This window comes from Syngnathus typhle, linkage group LG12 (genome assembly GCF_033458585.1).
Source record: "Syngnathus typhle isolate RoL2023-S1 ecotype Sweden linkage group LG12, RoL_Styp_1.0, whole genome shotgun sequence".
Lineage (NCBI taxonomy): Eukaryota > Metazoa > Chordata > Actinopteri > Syngnathiformes > Syngnathidae > Syngnathus > Syngnathus typhle.
Genome location: NC_083749.1, coordinates 1,597,998 through 1,612,477, shown reverse-complemented (window position 1 = coordinate 1,612,477; position 14,480 = coordinate 1,597,998). Strand labels below are relative to the sequence as shown.

The following is a 14,480-nucleotide window of genomic DNA, read 5'->3' as shown; positions in this document are numbered from 1 at the left end:
TGCGTTCACGAACTGCTACAGAACGTGGGACATGTGACGTCGTTGAGCGCCATGATGACAATCGTCGCTGCTTTTTACTCTACGACCTATTATGCCATTTGTTTCTTCACTTCGCGACTTGTTGGCTGCTCGTACCGAAGCTGGTCGATTATTTTCACTTCACTCCACTTCACTGTATGGAGAACGTTCACCCCAAAGTGTTCTCAAGGGCACTTTCTGGAATAAGCCATCAAATGGCATTGTGGTTGTTTCGTACTGCCGCAGCTCACACACACATGCACCACGCAAACTAACGGGCCAGGTCCACCCACGTACGACATCAACTTCATGTATGCTCTTGCTTCCATTGAGACTCTTTATTTGGGTTTACAAAAGTCTGGATGGAGTTCAAAAGTCAACATGAAGGAAATCGAGTGACGACTTAATATCCATTTATTAACAATGTCAAATATTGACCACTAATTTGCCAAGGGCAAGAAATTGGATTTAAAAACGCTTTGGCGTGTCGACAGTCGCTCAAAGCCCGTGGCTGGAGGTAGAGGAGGTCCGCAGGTCAGAGGTGGCCGCGGGTGGGGCACGCGCCCTCCCGCGTGGCGGCGCATGAGTCGTGAGGGCGAGCGGCTGGTCTGTCGGCGATACGCGGCCGCCCCGTGCGTCCGAGTGTTCGGTGAAGGTGGGTGCCGGGGCGGCGGGCGACGCCAGCGCCGCCGCCGTGGCCGGGGAGTCCACCGAGGAGGCGGGGCTGGCCTGGGACAAGTGCGTGTGTGTGAGATGGGAGAGCGTGTACGGGCGCAAAAGGTGAGCGCTGGTGCCGGAGGGCGACGTGAGCTCGTGAGGCGCCTCGTGGGGCGCGGGCCGCAGCGGGAAATGGTCTGCGGCAGCTGAAAAAAAAACAAGCGAGATACTTGAGTGGCAACAACACCACGCATCGTCGCTCCTTGTCGGACGCGGCCGTGAAAAAATGGCTGCCTTACTGTCTTGGTGGCTTTCGCTCTTGCATTTCTTCCTCTTCTTCTTCTTGCCCTGCTCACGCCACACACACACACACACACACAGACAGGATGATTGAGATCAGTAAAGCAGATGCGAGCGTGCCACAAGTGCATGTACGGACGTAGTTGTCTCTGGCCGACCAGCCGGGGTAAAGTTGCGAGTGGAGCAGCCGCTCTTTCCGGGCCAGCTCGTAGTACTTGGCCTGCTCGTCCTTGCTCAGCGAATGCCACTGGAGATGCATTCCACACCGAGGCGTCAACATAGCGACACGCGCGCACGCACGCACAGGCGGGTGGGCGCTGACCCGCTGTCCCAGGATCTGGTTGATGGTGGCGCTCTCCTTAACTTGGCACTGGGCCACCACTTTGGGCCGCTCGTCCCTCATAAACAACATGAAGGCGTTGAGAGGTTTCTTGATGTGACCTTTGGCCTGACCGCCGCCGTCCCGCGCCGGCGACTTCCTGGGGGCGGAGCAGTCAGCAAAGGCATCAAATCGAGCGGGAGCCAAATTGGGTTCAGTCAATCCCCCGCAAATGGCTGTACCGCACCCAAACATTTGACGTTACCTCGGCGGGCTGCGCGGGCCGGCCTCTCCGGGTTCCCTTTTGACGGCGCTCAGCGGGCCGGGGCACGGGCTACTCCGCGGCAAGTATGTCAGAAAACAACACAAGAAGCGCACGATGATGTCGGGGAGCGAGCGCGTCGGAAAGAAACAGCGAGACGCAAAAGAACGCGCATCACGACGCGCGGAGTCGTCACGGAGTCGAGCGAGGACGCGGCACGGTCGGCCGCCGCCGCCACCGTCGTCACAAGGCTCCAGGCCACGCCCATGTCTCTTTTCTCAGTGGAAACATTCCAGGTCAGGGGGTCAGTCCGAAGCCCTGACTAATGTCGGCTGCTGATGGAGGAGGGATAAAAAAAAAAAAAAAAGGTTGTACTCACAGCCAATCAAAGGCGTGCGCCATCTCAGCCACGGCTGCAGGTGAGACGAGGTGGCGTGCGACCTGCGGCGGCCGGGACGAGCCTGCCGGGGCACATGTGACGCGTGTTAGCGGGCCGGCCGGCCGGCCGGCAGGGCGGCAAGGGCGTCTCACCCGCGTCGGGCGAGAAGTTGGCTGGCACCCTGGAGTGCGGCGAGGAGGCCTCGGGTCGGCGGGAGAGCAGCGGGTGGAGGTGAGCCACAAAGGCGGGCGTGCCGCTAGACTGGAGCCGCACGCACACGTGCGCGCACACACACACACACACACACACACACACACACGAGTGAGCTAGCTGCGTCACACCACCAGCAGGCGCGGGCACGGCTTACCGGGTGAGCGGGCACGGGCGAATCTCTCCCGGCCGCTCCGGCGGGCACATCCAGCAGGGGCCACTGCCACGGCAGATACTACGCGCGCGCGCACACACACACACACACAGCTTGGCCAGTCAGTCACTGAAGCAGGCCCCCGGGGGACCCAGGGACTTACCGCACGCGCCAGGCCCCCGCCGGCCAGATACGAGCCATAAAGGTCAGGAATCATGAAGAAGGGGTAGCCCACGAAAGCCGGCGCTTGGAGGACACCCCCGGAGCGCCGCCTCAGCGCTGCGACAACACGTGGAAGACACACATATCAAAAGCAGGCTCGTGACAGGTCGGGCGGGCGGGGGTTGTCGCCAGACTTGATCTCTGTCCAGTTCTCTCCGTTTGACTTTGTCTTTGTTTTCAATTGGAGTTGGATCGCAAAGCGCATTCTGCCAAACGCATTCTTAACCCGTCGGGGGACAAAAAAACAAAGACAAGCCAATCAACTAGATGGCATCGGCCGACATTTGAATGTTGCAATTGGCCCTTCCTGACGTCTTAATTGGCCGTTTAGATCAACATCATTGGATATGACAACATACATACTATACATAAGCAAGGTATTAACTTTTGATGACCAAAGATTTGTTGGTGACTCCTCATTCATTTAAAGAGTGGCTTCCCCGATACAATACACCTCGAATCCGTCCGATGTTGACACACGTGCGGGGTTGCGTTCACGGCCCTGTCCCGGTTAATGGCCAACTAACCGACCGACCGACCGACAAACCAACCAACACGACGGAGCGTACCTTCGCCAAACGGCTGGCCACGTCCGGGCAGGCCGGCCGCGTCCGGCTGACGTCTGGCTCGCCTGTCCGCTGCCTGCCCGGGGAATAGCAGAAAGAAGCGGGGCAAAGCAAAAGTTGGCCGCCGGCGGCGGCTCGCTCGCTCACCTCGGAATCCGACGCGCTGTGGTTGGTCTCGGACTCGTTGACGAGGGACGACTTGACGTCGTCCAGGTCCCGCTGAGCGGCGGTGGCGGCCGCCGCGCTCGTCTTGTCGTCGTGCTCGCCCTCATCCTTGAACGGGATCAGCTCGTCGTTGGCGCCCAAGTCGCCATCGTCGCTCAGCTGCGGCATGCTAGCGAGCGAGTTAAGCCGCGGACGGAGCGCACTTTCAGCAGGGAGGCGTCACCGTCGGCCGGCGGCTCCGACAAGGCGACTTCGCCTCCTCCACATGCGGCGCTCCACTCGGCCGCCAAACGCGCGTTGGGAATCCTCGCCGGCGGCAAGAGCGAGCGAGCGAGCGAGCGAGCTAGCTAGCTAGCTAGCGCCTAGCTGCTAGCTTCCTGCTTGCGGCGTTCACGGTCGGCGCGGCGCTCGCTGTGGGACAAGTATTACGCGTAATCCGACCAGACGGGACACGCACGACACGTCCAAAATCAAGTTCGGTTCGTTAGCGTCACGAGATGATCGTGTGGAAAGGATCCGCGCTTCAAGTTGGTGCCGAGAAAGAAAAAAAGATAACTTTCCCACATTGTGTGCACTTCTCACAGCGTCCCCGGGAAACAGTACGCGCACGTCCGCGTTCCACCGAGCGAACGAGCGCGCACGCCCGTGACAGTGAGAGGAAGAAAATGGAAACAAATCAGGTGTGACAATCGGGGAGCGGGACCCGTTGCTCACAGCATGCCTGCCTCCCTCCCGCATGCATGCATCCGTCCGTCCGTCGCGCAGATCCGGGATAGGGAACAACAAATCGGTTGGCGAGCCCCGATCGAGGGCCACACTTTGAGGGAGGGAAAAGGCGCCCATCCGGCCGCACGCCCGCCCGCCCGCCCGCCTTCACGGCCCACGCTGCACTTTTTGTTATTTGAATTCCAAAATGGGAGCTGGTGCATTCATTCCATCCTTTCCGTGGCAATGCTGAGTCCGTGCACATGCTCCTTCCCTCCCAGATGGCACGCTTGAAGCCGTCCGACACGTCACGTTCACGTACGAATGCTCGAAGCCAAAGTTTCCTTTGATTAGAATGTATTTGTTCCTTTGTCAAATGGATTGAAAACAAAAAGAATCTGGTGTTAAGTATAAGCTACGATCGCAAAAGCTGCTTTTGACACAGTAAGCCAGGGTTGTCCAACTCATTTTTGCCATAGTTGCCCTCGGAGGGCCATTATGACTGGCAACGTCTTCCCCATACATACTAGTAAAAACATTTCCGAGGACAAATGCTAATTGCCAGCAATGTCTCTCGTTTGTTTTTGTTTTGTGAAGACATTTGTCATTTTAGTAATAACGCAAAGTCAATGCAAAATTTGTCTTGGCGGCCCCCATAAAATGATGCGGCCGGCCGGGGCCCTGGCTGGCTGCCCCCTTGCGTTTAGCACCTATGCAGTCAGCGCTAGCTAGAAGAACATGCGGGAAGGGAACGTTTGGACTTGCGCCGTGCTATCGAGCAGCTCGCCGCAGACGCAACCCAAGCGGGATCACACCAGTTCCACATAATTGGCGGGGAACATGCCGAAACGGCCGTCGGGGCCGAAACCTCGCCACCAGCCTTCGTCCACCATCTCGATGCCCGTGATGATGTCGTCGGGGTCGAAGGTGATCTCCGTGTCGTCGGCTGCGGAGGGCAAAGAGCGCTTGATGGGAGCAGCTCGTTTGTGGTGCGTGCGTGCCAAGTGCGTGCCAACGTACCGGCCTGGTAGTCGTACACGGCTCTGGCGCAGACGTTCATTCCCGCGTCGGTGGCATCCTGGCCCTGAAACGTCATCAAATGTCACGAGTGACGTGCCAAAGATGAGCAATCCCCTTCCTTGCGACTGACCGTGCTTGCATCCCCGCCCACGGGCAGCGGCACCGCGTACTCGTCGTCTCGCGCGTCCGTCGGAAACATGGCATCTGCGAGCGACCTGAGCCGCTGGTCGCCCGGCGGCGCCTCGTACAGGTCTTCGTCAAATTCGTCCGACCAATCGTCGTCCTCCGCTGCAGAGACGTGCGGCAGGCAGGCAGGTTACTCGCTTCAGTAGACTCAAATGTATTTATAATGAATGACACAAAACATCTCAAAGGGCTTGAACATGGCCACAGCCTTAAGCCTTATCCATCCCGCTGCATTGTGGCCCAGCCCGAAGCATCGGGCCGAGTCTTTTTCAGGCCAGGCCCACTTCCTGTCCACCGGTAGCGCCGTCCGCTTTACTAGCCCTCTCCTGCCCAACGCTCGGCCCTCGTTCGCAGAAGGAGACGCACCTGCAGGCCGGGCGGCCGCTCCGCCAGGCGAGGAGGCAGTGGCGGCGACCGCTCCCGGGCGCCCGAGGAAGTCGTCGCTCGTGTCGGGACGAGGCCAGAACGGATGGCTTTGGGGACTGGCGGGAAGCTGGACGGGCTGGAAGGGATTCCGGGCGGACGGAGACTCCGGCGGCGAGACGGAGGCGGGCTCCGGGGGTTGGAAGGCTCGGTGGCCGGGGGGAGCCGGAGGGCTGTCCGAAGCCCGCTGGCACAAAAAGGGGCTTTGCAGCTTCCCTACGGCAAAAAATGGAGCTCAAGGAAACAAAGTCAGGAAAGTTGGGGTTTTAGGCCGGTTGGGGTGCTTACCCGTTCTGGGGGCGGAGCCTCCGTAGGCGGGCGCCACGGCGGTCTCCCGCTGCTTGAAGACGTCGCGAGGGTTGAAGGAGCGCTGCGAGATCAAGGCCTCGGCCTCCTGACGCACACAAGCGCCCGCGTTAGCCGAGCGTGGCGCTTCTAAGCTAAGCGTGTCGGCTCTCACGTTGGCGGCGCGCGCCGAGCTGGCCCGCTTCGTCTCCGCGTCCGGCGCCTGGAGCTTCTGCCGCGCAAAGCGAGGGCCTTTGCTGAGTGCCGCACAATGCAGCCCATGTTTTGGATTGGGAGGGAGGGAGGGAGGGAGGAAGCGCTCACCCTTTGCTGCTGTTCTTTCTCCCGCTCTTCTCCTTCTCGCTGCTTCTGCTGTAGTCTGCCAAAGAGCACACAAGTACCACCAAAAGACACGTCGGCCATCTTCCAGTCTGAAGCCAGCGCCACGTGACAACGGGGGCCCGCCGGGCCGGAGCTAAGAGAGGAGCCGGCGGGAGCCCTCTCGACGGTCACCTCACCTGTTGTGGTCGATGGTCATGTTTCGCTGCTGCGTTTTGATCTCTCTTTCCCGGGCGAGTTTGTCCTCCAAGTCGCGGCGCTCCTGCTCGACCGCTTGCCTCTGGAGCTGCGCCTTCTTCACCTCCTCCTGGCGCCGCGCCTCCTCCTCCCTCTGAGCACAAACGCGTGCATACCTTGCTTCCTTTTTTCAGGGGTAGCCAGCCATCCATTCCGGTCGGGAAACAAAAGCAGGAGGCTTTTTCGGCCAAACGTGAGCACGCGTGAAGGGGCCGCTGGTGCCCCGGAGCTTATTAACGTAAGCAGCGAAAGAAAGCTTGTCACACGGACGGAGCTCGGCCAAGTGTCCAAACGCGAGTCGACGGACGGACGGACGGACGGCCAGCGGTGGCGGCGGCAGGATCCTTCTCACTCGCCCTTACCTGCGCTTGGCTCCAAAAAGAATCTTTGTTGATTTGCAGCATTTCGTCCACGGCGTTTGTTTTGCAATAAACGGAACCCTGAGAGCAAGACACACGCAGTAAGCTTTTTGCCTTGGCCTACGTTCCTCCCTCCCTCCCTCGCTTGTCTGGCGGGCGCAGACGCCGCCGGCCGGCCGGCTTTGCGCTCACTACGGCTCCACGGGGGAAGTCCCCGGCGGACTGCGAGGCCTTGCCAAAGTTGTAGTTGGCCCCCGACGCTTTGGACACTTTGGACAGAATGACGTCAGGGTCCACGTCGTCCTCGTCGCGAGCGTTGATGGTCACGTGGGCGCCCTGGGTGCACAAGGTCCAAAGGTTCCACAAGAGCAGAGCAGAGCAGGCAGGAGTGTCTCCCACCTTCAGGAAGTTGGCCACCGTCCCCAAGTGATTGGCGCACAGTCCTTTGCGCGCCTCCTTCACACCTTCGCCTGTCTGCCGCCGCAGCAGCAGCAGCAGCAGCAGCAACAGCAACAAGTCAGTGGCCGGCCGCAGCCAGCGAGAGCGCAAAGCTTCCATGGCAACTACTTGACACGGCGTCTCACCCACCCAGTTGATCAGCACGTACTTGGGCAGGCCCGAGTTGGGCTCTCGCACTCGGCAGAAGGCGTACATCACCTTGCCGCTGTTCAGCTCCTCCAACATCTCCTGCAGACTGCCGTCTACACCGCGCAGGTCAAAGGTCAGGTTATGGGAACCAAAGGCTCACCCCGCTCGAACCCGCCCGCCGCCCTCACCTCCTTTTGCCGCCAGGCGCATGGTGTTGCTGTTGCCCTCGTAGGTGAACAAAACCCTGAGACGCACGCTCACAAGTTAGGCGGGCGCAAGCAGACCACAGAGGGGGCGGCCGGCCGGCCGGCGCCACCCACCAGTCTATGGCAGAGCGTCCGTCCAGCACGTCCTGGTAGGCCGCCTTCAGCTCAGCGCCGTTTTTGCTCATGTCCACCGCCATGTCGCCCGGATGAGGCAGACCCAGAAAACTGCCGGCGTCTTGGCTCCTTCCCGTCGGCCGAGTCGGACCGGTTTGGCTGCCGAGAACCCGCCGGGCCGCATTCTCTCCGGGTGGCTCCTCCTAAATCCCGCCTCCTGCTCCGGACGCACGCGTACCGGACCTGTGCAACTTCAAATTTGCACGCTGGCTCTCTGACCAACTCTCCGGAAGCTCGCCGTCCGTTCCTGGGTTGCCGGACAATTTCAACAACTCTGAGAAAGGCTCTTAGTTGAGAGTGGTGGCTTCTTTAAGAAAGCGCCGCAAAGCGCCTTTTCGGAGGAAGGATCAGGGGCCGCCTTTCAAAACAAACCAACAGCTCTTGATTTGAGCGCCTTTATTCAAAGTCGGCACATGCTTTCAAATTGACAAGCTTTCTCACTTTGCCCCCAAAAAGGTGCTTTTGTTCCTCTCCGCAGGATAGCAGACAAAATGAGGAGGCATGGCTAAAACAGCTAAGTGATAGCGACAAGGAGTCGCAGGGCCAGCCCCTTTCCTCATTGGAAGCCACAAAATGAATGGAGAGCACAGCCAACCAAAGGCATCCAAACCAAGGCTCGTCATTTTGGGGAGGGAGGAACATCAGCACCAGCAATGAGCAAAAAGCTCACTCGGACGCTCGCAAACGCACCGGTCGGTCCAGTGACAGAATGTACCCATAAAAAAAACAACAACAAAAAAAGGAGGACATGGCTGATGTGGAGCAGTCCCGCGCCAGTCACCCTTACCTTTGGGTCGCCCCTATCTTTGGCTCAACCCTAGCTACGGGTCGCTCCGGCGACTCTTCTTGCGACTCTTCTTGACGCTCTTGTCGGGGCTCTTGGAGCGGCTGCGGTGCCGGCGGCTCCTGCGGTGGGCGGCCGGCGACTTGGAGCGGCGCCTGCGCTCCCGGTGGCGCCGCGGGCTTTTGCTGCCGCGGCGGCGCTCGCGGCGGGCATCGGGGCTCCGGCGGGCCTTGGGCGAGCGGCTCCTGCGGCGTGGCGAGCGGCTGCTGCGGCGGCGGCGGGGGGGGGAGGGCGAGTGGCGCGGCCTGTCGCGGGGGGCCCGCCGGTGCGGCTCAGGACCGGGGACCCCGTCGGGCCGCCCGCCGCCGCCGCCGGCCTCGTCGTCATCGTCGTCGTCGCTGCTCTCGGCCTCGTCCAGGTCCTCGTCCAGGTCCTCCTCCAGGGCGCTGACGCGCGGCTCCAGCATCTCGGCCTCCTCCAGGACCTGGCGCTTCTGCAGCCGCGGCAGGATGATGTCGCACATTCTCTCCGAGTGAAGCAGCTCGTGGATGAACTCGTCCACGTGCATCAGCTCAAACTCGCCGTTACGGTTCTGCGACTTGATCTTCCTGCGGGCATTTCGACGCGTGCGCGAAAAGGAGCGTTGGAGGCCATTATGTATGGCGGCTCTGTCATTCAACAAAGTATGCGTCTCGCAGCCAGTCCTACCTGTAATCGTTGTAAAGCGGCTCCAGGTACTTGTAGCAGTCGACCGTCGTGCCGGTGAGGCGCATGTACATGGCGCCGAGCAAGCGCACGTACTTGAAGTCCTCGTTCTTGATGAACTCGACGATGATGTCCTTCTCGGGCTGGATCTGCAGCAGCTTGAGCACGAGACACAGGAACGGCGTGGGCTTGATGTTGCCCCCGAACACGCCGCCTACGTACTTGAGCTCCATGGCCTTGTCGACCACCAGCTCGGCGGTCAGCCCAAAGCATTCCTCTTTCCAGTACTTGCACTCGTAAATGCGGGTTCGGATAATCTTCTCCACCAAGTACTGCGGGTTGGTCCCGTGGATGCTGTTTGCGTCTTTCACCGTCCTGTTGGCCATTTTGGGCGCCGCGTCAACCGCCTCGTTCTTTTTCGCTGGTTGCCGCTCAAATTGCGCTCGGCTAGAAAAATCCAAGAGCCGGATAGGCGACGCGCGGTTGATGCCCGGTCCAAAGCGGCCAACTTTCGAGCGTTCGTCGCGACAACAGAGGAAGCCGGGGGAGAACGACTTGCACTTCCGCTCGGACGCCCGCGGGGACCTTAGCGCCACCTAGCGAGCTGGGGTGAAGCTGGGTGGGAGGCGGGGCGAGGCTGGGTGGGAGGCGGGGCGAGGCTGGGTGGGGGCGGGAGAAGCCCTCCTCTTCTTCTTTTACTTCTTTGTTAGCAAAGCAATCAAAGAAGCCAAATGTTAGATATACAAACTATTGAGGAAAAAGTCCAGCAACAAAGCTAAAGCAGTCTGGAATCGAGATTGTAAACACACAGGGATGGCTTCAATGCAGAGAACAAATTTCACCACACCCACATGTGTGTGTGACGACCATTGGGACTTTTAACAACATGCGAAAATGTTCTTCCCTTCATTTAGCTAGCTTCCAGTCCGAGTGGCCTTGGGATTCATTGTTTTTAAGTTGAGTTCAAACACTGTGAAGGGAGTTGAAAGAAAAAAAGAAAAAAAAAAAAACAGGGGGAAATACAAATGTTTGCAACGGGACCTTACAGGAAGTAGATGAGTACCACTTCCGAGTCGCATTAGGTCTAAAAAAAAAAAAACAGAAAATGTTGCCTCTCAAGCGAACGTATTTCTTATTCGGGGTCTTTTCGCGCCTCCGAAACGCGAGCAAAGCTGCAGGTGAACAACGTAACTTAGTGGGAAAAGACAATGTTGGTTGGATCGTGCTAATCCTCAGTCTGGTTGTGTTGCAGCTTGCACGGGCAGGCCCGTTTCATCCGATGGCCAAGACCAAGTGAAAGATCACCCGGTGAGTCGCCCGCTGCTCCTTGGCTTTTGGACAACATTCATTCGAGACGTAACCACGCGCTCGCCCCTTGTCATCTGCCATGGCAGTTTGTCAGGATGAACAATCCGTACAAGGAGCCGCACAAAGGCTGCGTCCTCTGCGACGTCACCGTCGACTTCAAGAACATCCAGGTAGGTGCTGCATGCGCTCTCCATCCAAAAACCCTCAAGTCAGGCGACAACCTCAGCGACTGACTCTCCTTTTCAAAGCTCTCGGTTCGGTTCAGAACGGCGACTCGACTCGGTCAAAAAGAACACCTCACTTGCACGTTTCGTATTGTGCCCAAAGCACGCATGTCCGCCGCTTTCTCCGTGGAAGTGTAAACGCCGCGGCGTTTGTGTGCAGCTTCTGTCTCAGTTCATCTCGCCGCACACGGGAAGGATCTACGGCCGCCACATCACCGGTAAGGCCCGCCCAATGGGGCCGGATGCCATTGGACGGGCAACCAACTTACAAATGTGTTGATGCCAGGCTTGTGTGGGCGCAAACAAAAAGAAATCTCCAAGGCCATCAAGAAGGCGCACTCTATGGGTAGGTGATAAGACACCACGCAACTGTTTGCAACTGGTTCTTTCCCCACGCACGCAGCTGTCCTTTTTTCCAGCCGTCGTTGTTTTGCTCTGGCTTGCTTGCTCTTCAAAGAGCCCATTTGGTATTCCAGGCAAGCAACTTCCTCCAGCTAAACGCTGGCACCTCATTTGAGGTGGCCTGATGAACATTTGCACACCAGCAGTGGTGCCGTGCAACACATGTAGACAAACAAAACTGGCAGGCAAGTCAAGTCAAGGCATGGCATTTCCTCTCCTTTAAATGGAATTGGCAGCAGTGCCACAAGATGGCGCTAAGGCAAAACATAGCTCACGTCCATGGGCCAAACAAAACAACAGATTGTGTGCGTGCATGTGTTTGTTTAGGTTTCATGTCAGTGACGCACAAACACCCCGAGTTGATGCGGGACCCCAACATCTGCAGCTTCAAACATGCGGATTAGCCTGGCCTGGCCTGGCCTCCTCCTTTTCGTCGTCGGCCAATAAATGTAAAGTCAAACAACCGCCGACGGTGCCGTCTTTCTTGACATCACTTTGTGGCGTCGCTTCCTCTTGGTTGACCGTTTGGCCGCCGCGACGGGTCGGCGCTTCGTCCCGTCGCACGCAGCCTCCAGCGCGGGAAAGGCGTCGCGCGTCAGAGTACACGAGCCAAAGAGCGGCGAGTGGGCCACCAGTGCGCCGATGGCCAGCCGGAGGCGCAGGTTCCCCGTTGCGACGGCCACGCCTTCTGCCGGGGACAGTCAACAAGTGCATGGTGTCCACCTTTAGACCCACTTCTACCAATATGCCAATAAACTCCAGAACACAAAAGCATTCGTCTTAAAAGAGAAGAAAAGCCAACGAGGCTCGGGCAGCGGCGCCAGCGACTTTCCGAGCGCCGGCGCACTTCCCCATCCTGCCAAAGATTGATACGTTTCAGATTCACCTTTGCTGGCCGCGGCCGACTCGCCGTCACCGAGCTTCTTCCTGAGGGCGCAAACTTCGGTGAGCGTCTTCTGCACGGCGTGCTCGCTGTCTGCCACGGCGCCGCACGCCCTCTGATTGCCCCAGGGAAATGGGAGGGGGTCAGGAAGTGAGGGACACACAGACAGCACAGCACAGCACAGCGGTTGTATTGGGATGGCTTCCTCGCTCACTATGTCGACATTTCTCCAAAGCCACTTTTAATGGAGCGCAAGAAAGGAAAAGATTTTGTAGCGATAGGCCGTCACTCACTCAGAAAGCGCTGTGCCACCAATGTGTTCTTTTGTCCCTAAAAAGCCCCAAACTGAAAGACTTGCCCTCCAGTAGGAAGCTGAAGGCTCCAAGCTAGTTCTCCCTCAACGTGAACGTAGCAAGACAAACGTCGAGTCGATAAAAGGGCCCTGGAAAAACGGCCCGCCCGAGCCAGGTTTCTGCGGGCCAGCTAGCTCACCCGAAGCTCGTCTTGCAGCGACTCGTTCATGCCGTTGACCGCCTCGGCGTCCGCCGCCCGACCGCTGGCGTCCAGCAACGTGGAACTGGGAGAGGAAAGCAAGTCGGGAGCACCGGCCGCATCGGCGCCAGCGCTCCTTACCTGTGGCGCCCGATGGCGCGGCGGTAGCCTGGCGTCCGGCACGGCGGCGACGCTGTCCAGTACGCCCGATGGTCCAGCGACGCCAAGTTGGTGACCACCACGGGGACCTGCCTTCGCACCACAGCATCACGTCAGAATGACGTCATCGCACCGCCGCGACATCCTCCCTCACCTGTTGCCGGAGACAAAGGCAGAGTATTCGGCGCGGTGGGTGGAGCCGGCCTCCGCCAGCGCCGCGGGAGTCACCAGCAGGAAGATGGCGTGCGGCACGCCCAGCGCCGCCCTAAAGTTCTCGTGCACCGCTTTCTCACGCATTGTCATTCGCCGCTCAGAGTTCCTGCGTTGGCGGTACCACCCGATCAGGAGATCCCGATGGTTTGCCCCCAGGAGCCTGCCAACCGCCTCCTCGTCCACCCTGCCCGCCGCGTCGTACCAGCTGCGCGCGCGCGCACGCACACACATAGTCACAGAGTCATGACGTGATCTTTTTTTCTGGCCTCAATCCTGTGACGTGGACTCACGTGTCGAGTTTGTGGCAACACACGTGTTTGTGGACGCCTGCAACACATCGGACAAGTTCAATGAATGAAAGTGGACATGTTATTTTTGACGTCAAAAGTACAACATGGATTTGCACACGTGAAGTGTAATACCGTCATGTACCACAACATGCCGGGGCGGCACTGAGCTCTTTTTAAAAACGCAGCATAATAAAATGGAAAGCACAGACCTGTGGCATTTCACAGTGTTAGCAATTAAAAGGTTATGGCTTGGCTCAACATTTGGATGTCTCAGTGTGCAATTGTGAAGTCACATTTCCACAGGGGCCGCCATCTTGTTTCATCTGTTCGCATTAAGATAGCAGATTGTGCGTGCACATGGCGTTTTCCTGCCGTGCTTACTGGATGTTCGGCGGAGGTGAACGTGGTCCTCTTGCGTGTCGCTGATGGTCACGTGCTCCTCCACATGGTTCTCGCCAAGGATCAAACCTTCCTGGCCAACAAACCGACATCAAGTGCAGCTCAACCGGAGCGCTCTACTTTCACACGTCACTCTTGTTGAGGCCACAAGATTAGAACATGTTATTTCGCGTCAAAGTGCAATGGAGAGTGACAAAGACCGCAAGCACAAACAAACAAACAAACAAACAAACAAATATCGCGACACGTCACTTTCCACGAGACTTTAGCGACCTAAGCGAAAGCATTGTGATGCTAACTCGGCGAAGGCCTGGACACGGCAAGCCGCTCCATACAAAGTGCCAATTGCTCGGCTCTTTCCTCACCACGTCCGAGTCTTTGTTGATGTGCTCAAACAATAAAGAAGACAAAACAATTCCGGGGATTCGAACCGAGGGCTCCGCCATCTTCTTTGCGTTGCTGGGATCACTCGACAGCCTCACTGAGCCGCAAAAGAAACGCAGTCAACCTAGCGCTGAACTGCGCGCCGCTCCGCCCGGCTGAGACAACGATGCGCCAATTCCCGAGCAATCTTGCTCCAGCCACACGCGTTACCGCCACCTACCGTGTTGGAGGGTGAACCAAAGTACCTACCATCCATTATAAGTTTGACAATTTACCTACTTCTTCCCACCAAACTTGTCGATTCTATTCTCTAGAATAATGTCCTACTCTGTATGTAATATGAGAATTGGATGGTTGTATAACAGACTTCTTTTCTTTGAAACGCGTGTTTGAGCGTTTTGGGTTCAGGAGGTGGCGCCACACCACCGCACATGGGTCACGTGACGCGCGCTTGCCTGAACAG

The 14,480-nt window shown here is 58.3% G+C and overlaps 5 protein-coding genes across 10 annotated transcripts; 1 reads left to right on the top strand and 4 right to left on the bottom strand.

Moving 5' to 3' along the window:
• Positions 1-337: 337 nt before the first annotated feature.
• LOC133163730 (transcription factor 7-like 1-A) lies at positions 338-4,102 on the bottom strand. The gene is made up of 11 exons (XM_061293931.1): positions 3,235-4,102; positions 3,091-3,163; positions 2,463-2,578; positions 2,303-2,380; positions 2,088-2,196; positions 1,936-2,017; positions 1,560-1,628; positions 1,298-1,454; positions 1,115-1,222; positions 975-1,023; positions 338-881 (listed from the first exon to the last, which is right to left on the bottom strand). Exons 1-11 carry the CDS (start codon positions 3,418-3,420, stop codon positions 517-519), a joined length of 1,392 nt encoding a protein of 463 aa, XP_061149915.1. The 5' UTR covers positions 3,421-4,102; the 3' UTR covers positions 338-516.
• Positions 4,103-4,297: 195 nt separating this feature from the next.
• LOC133163729 (drebrin-like protein B) lies at positions 4,298-7,874 on the bottom strand. The gene is made up of 14 exons (XM_061293930.1): positions 7,715-7,874; positions 7,583-7,638; positions 7,395-7,507; positions 7,206-7,280; positions 6,999-7,142; positions 6,810-6,887; positions 6,390-6,541; positions 6,196-6,250; positions 6,047-6,103; positions 5,875-5,980; positions 5,530-5,802; positions 5,108-5,265; positions 4,978-5,041; positions 4,298-4,903 (listed from the first exon to the last, which is right to left on the bottom strand). Exons 1-14 carry the CDS (start codon positions 7,795-7,797, stop codon positions 4,767-4,769), a joined length of 1,551 nt encoding a protein of 516 aa, XP_061149914.1. The 5' UTR covers positions 7,798-7,874; the 3' UTR covers positions 4,298-4,766.
• Positions 7,875-8,155: 281 nt separating this feature from the next.
• On the bottom strand, positions 8,156-9,856 carry prpf38a (pre-mRNA processing factor 38A). The gene is made up of 2 exons (XM_061293937.1): positions 9,267-9,856; positions 8,156-9,166 (listed from the first exon to the last, which is right to left on the bottom strand). The coding sequence occupies exons 1-2, from the start codon at positions 9,647-9,649 to the stop codon at positions 8,596-8,598; spliced, it is 954 nt and encodes a 317-aa protein (XP_061149921.1). The 5' UTR covers positions 9,650-9,856; the 3' UTR covers positions 8,156-8,595.
• A 119-nt stretch (positions 9,857-9,975) lies between these two features.
• mrps18c (mitochondrial ribosomal protein S18C) lies at positions 9,976-11,660 on the top strand. 3 transcript variants are annotated; one of them, XM_061293940.1, is made up of 6 exons: positions 9,977-10,441; positions 10,516-10,571; positions 10,658-10,741; positions 10,899-11,013; positions 11,082-11,141; positions 11,525-11,660. In XM_061293940.1, the coding sequence occupies exons 1-6, from the start codon at positions 10,369-10,371 to the stop codon at positions 11,599-11,601; spliced, it is 465 nt and encodes a 154-aa protein (XP_061149924.1). In that variant the 5' UTR covers positions 9,977-10,368; the 3' UTR covers positions 11,602-11,660. The 3 variants fall into 3 exon arrangements, with proteins under 3 accessions (XP_061149926.1, XP_061149924.1, XP_061149925.1); XM_061293941.1 differs by having other exon boundaries at positions 9,996-10,441; positions 10,956-11,013; XM_061293942.1 differs by lacking the exons at positions 11,082-11,141; positions 11,525-11,660 and having other exon boundaries at positions 9,976-10,441; positions 10,820-10,964.
• On the bottom strand, positions 11,398-14,440 carry LOC133163731 (BRCA1-A complex subunit Abraxas 1-like). 4 transcript variants are annotated; one of them, XM_061293934.1, is made up of 8 exons: positions 13,999-14,437; positions 13,616-13,706; positions 13,235-13,271; positions 12,886-13,149; positions 12,714-12,824; positions 12,573-12,657; positions 12,084-12,195; positions 11,398-11,882 (listed from the first exon to the last, which is right to left on the bottom strand). In XM_061293934.1, the coding sequence occupies exons 1-8, from the start codon at positions 14,077-14,079 to the stop codon at positions 11,653-11,655; spliced, it is 1,011 nt and encodes a 336-aa protein (XP_061149918.1). In that variant the 5' UTR covers positions 14,080-14,437; the 3' UTR covers positions 11,398-11,652. The 4 variants fall into 4 exon arrangements, with proteins under 4 accessions (XP_061149918.1, XP_061149916.1, XP_061149917.1 ...); XM_061293932.1 differs by having other exon boundaries at positions 11,398-11,889; positions 12,085-12,195; XM_061293933.1 differs by having other exon boundaries at positions 11,398-11,885; positions 13,999-14,436.
• Positions 14,441-14,480: the final 40 nt, after the last annotated feature.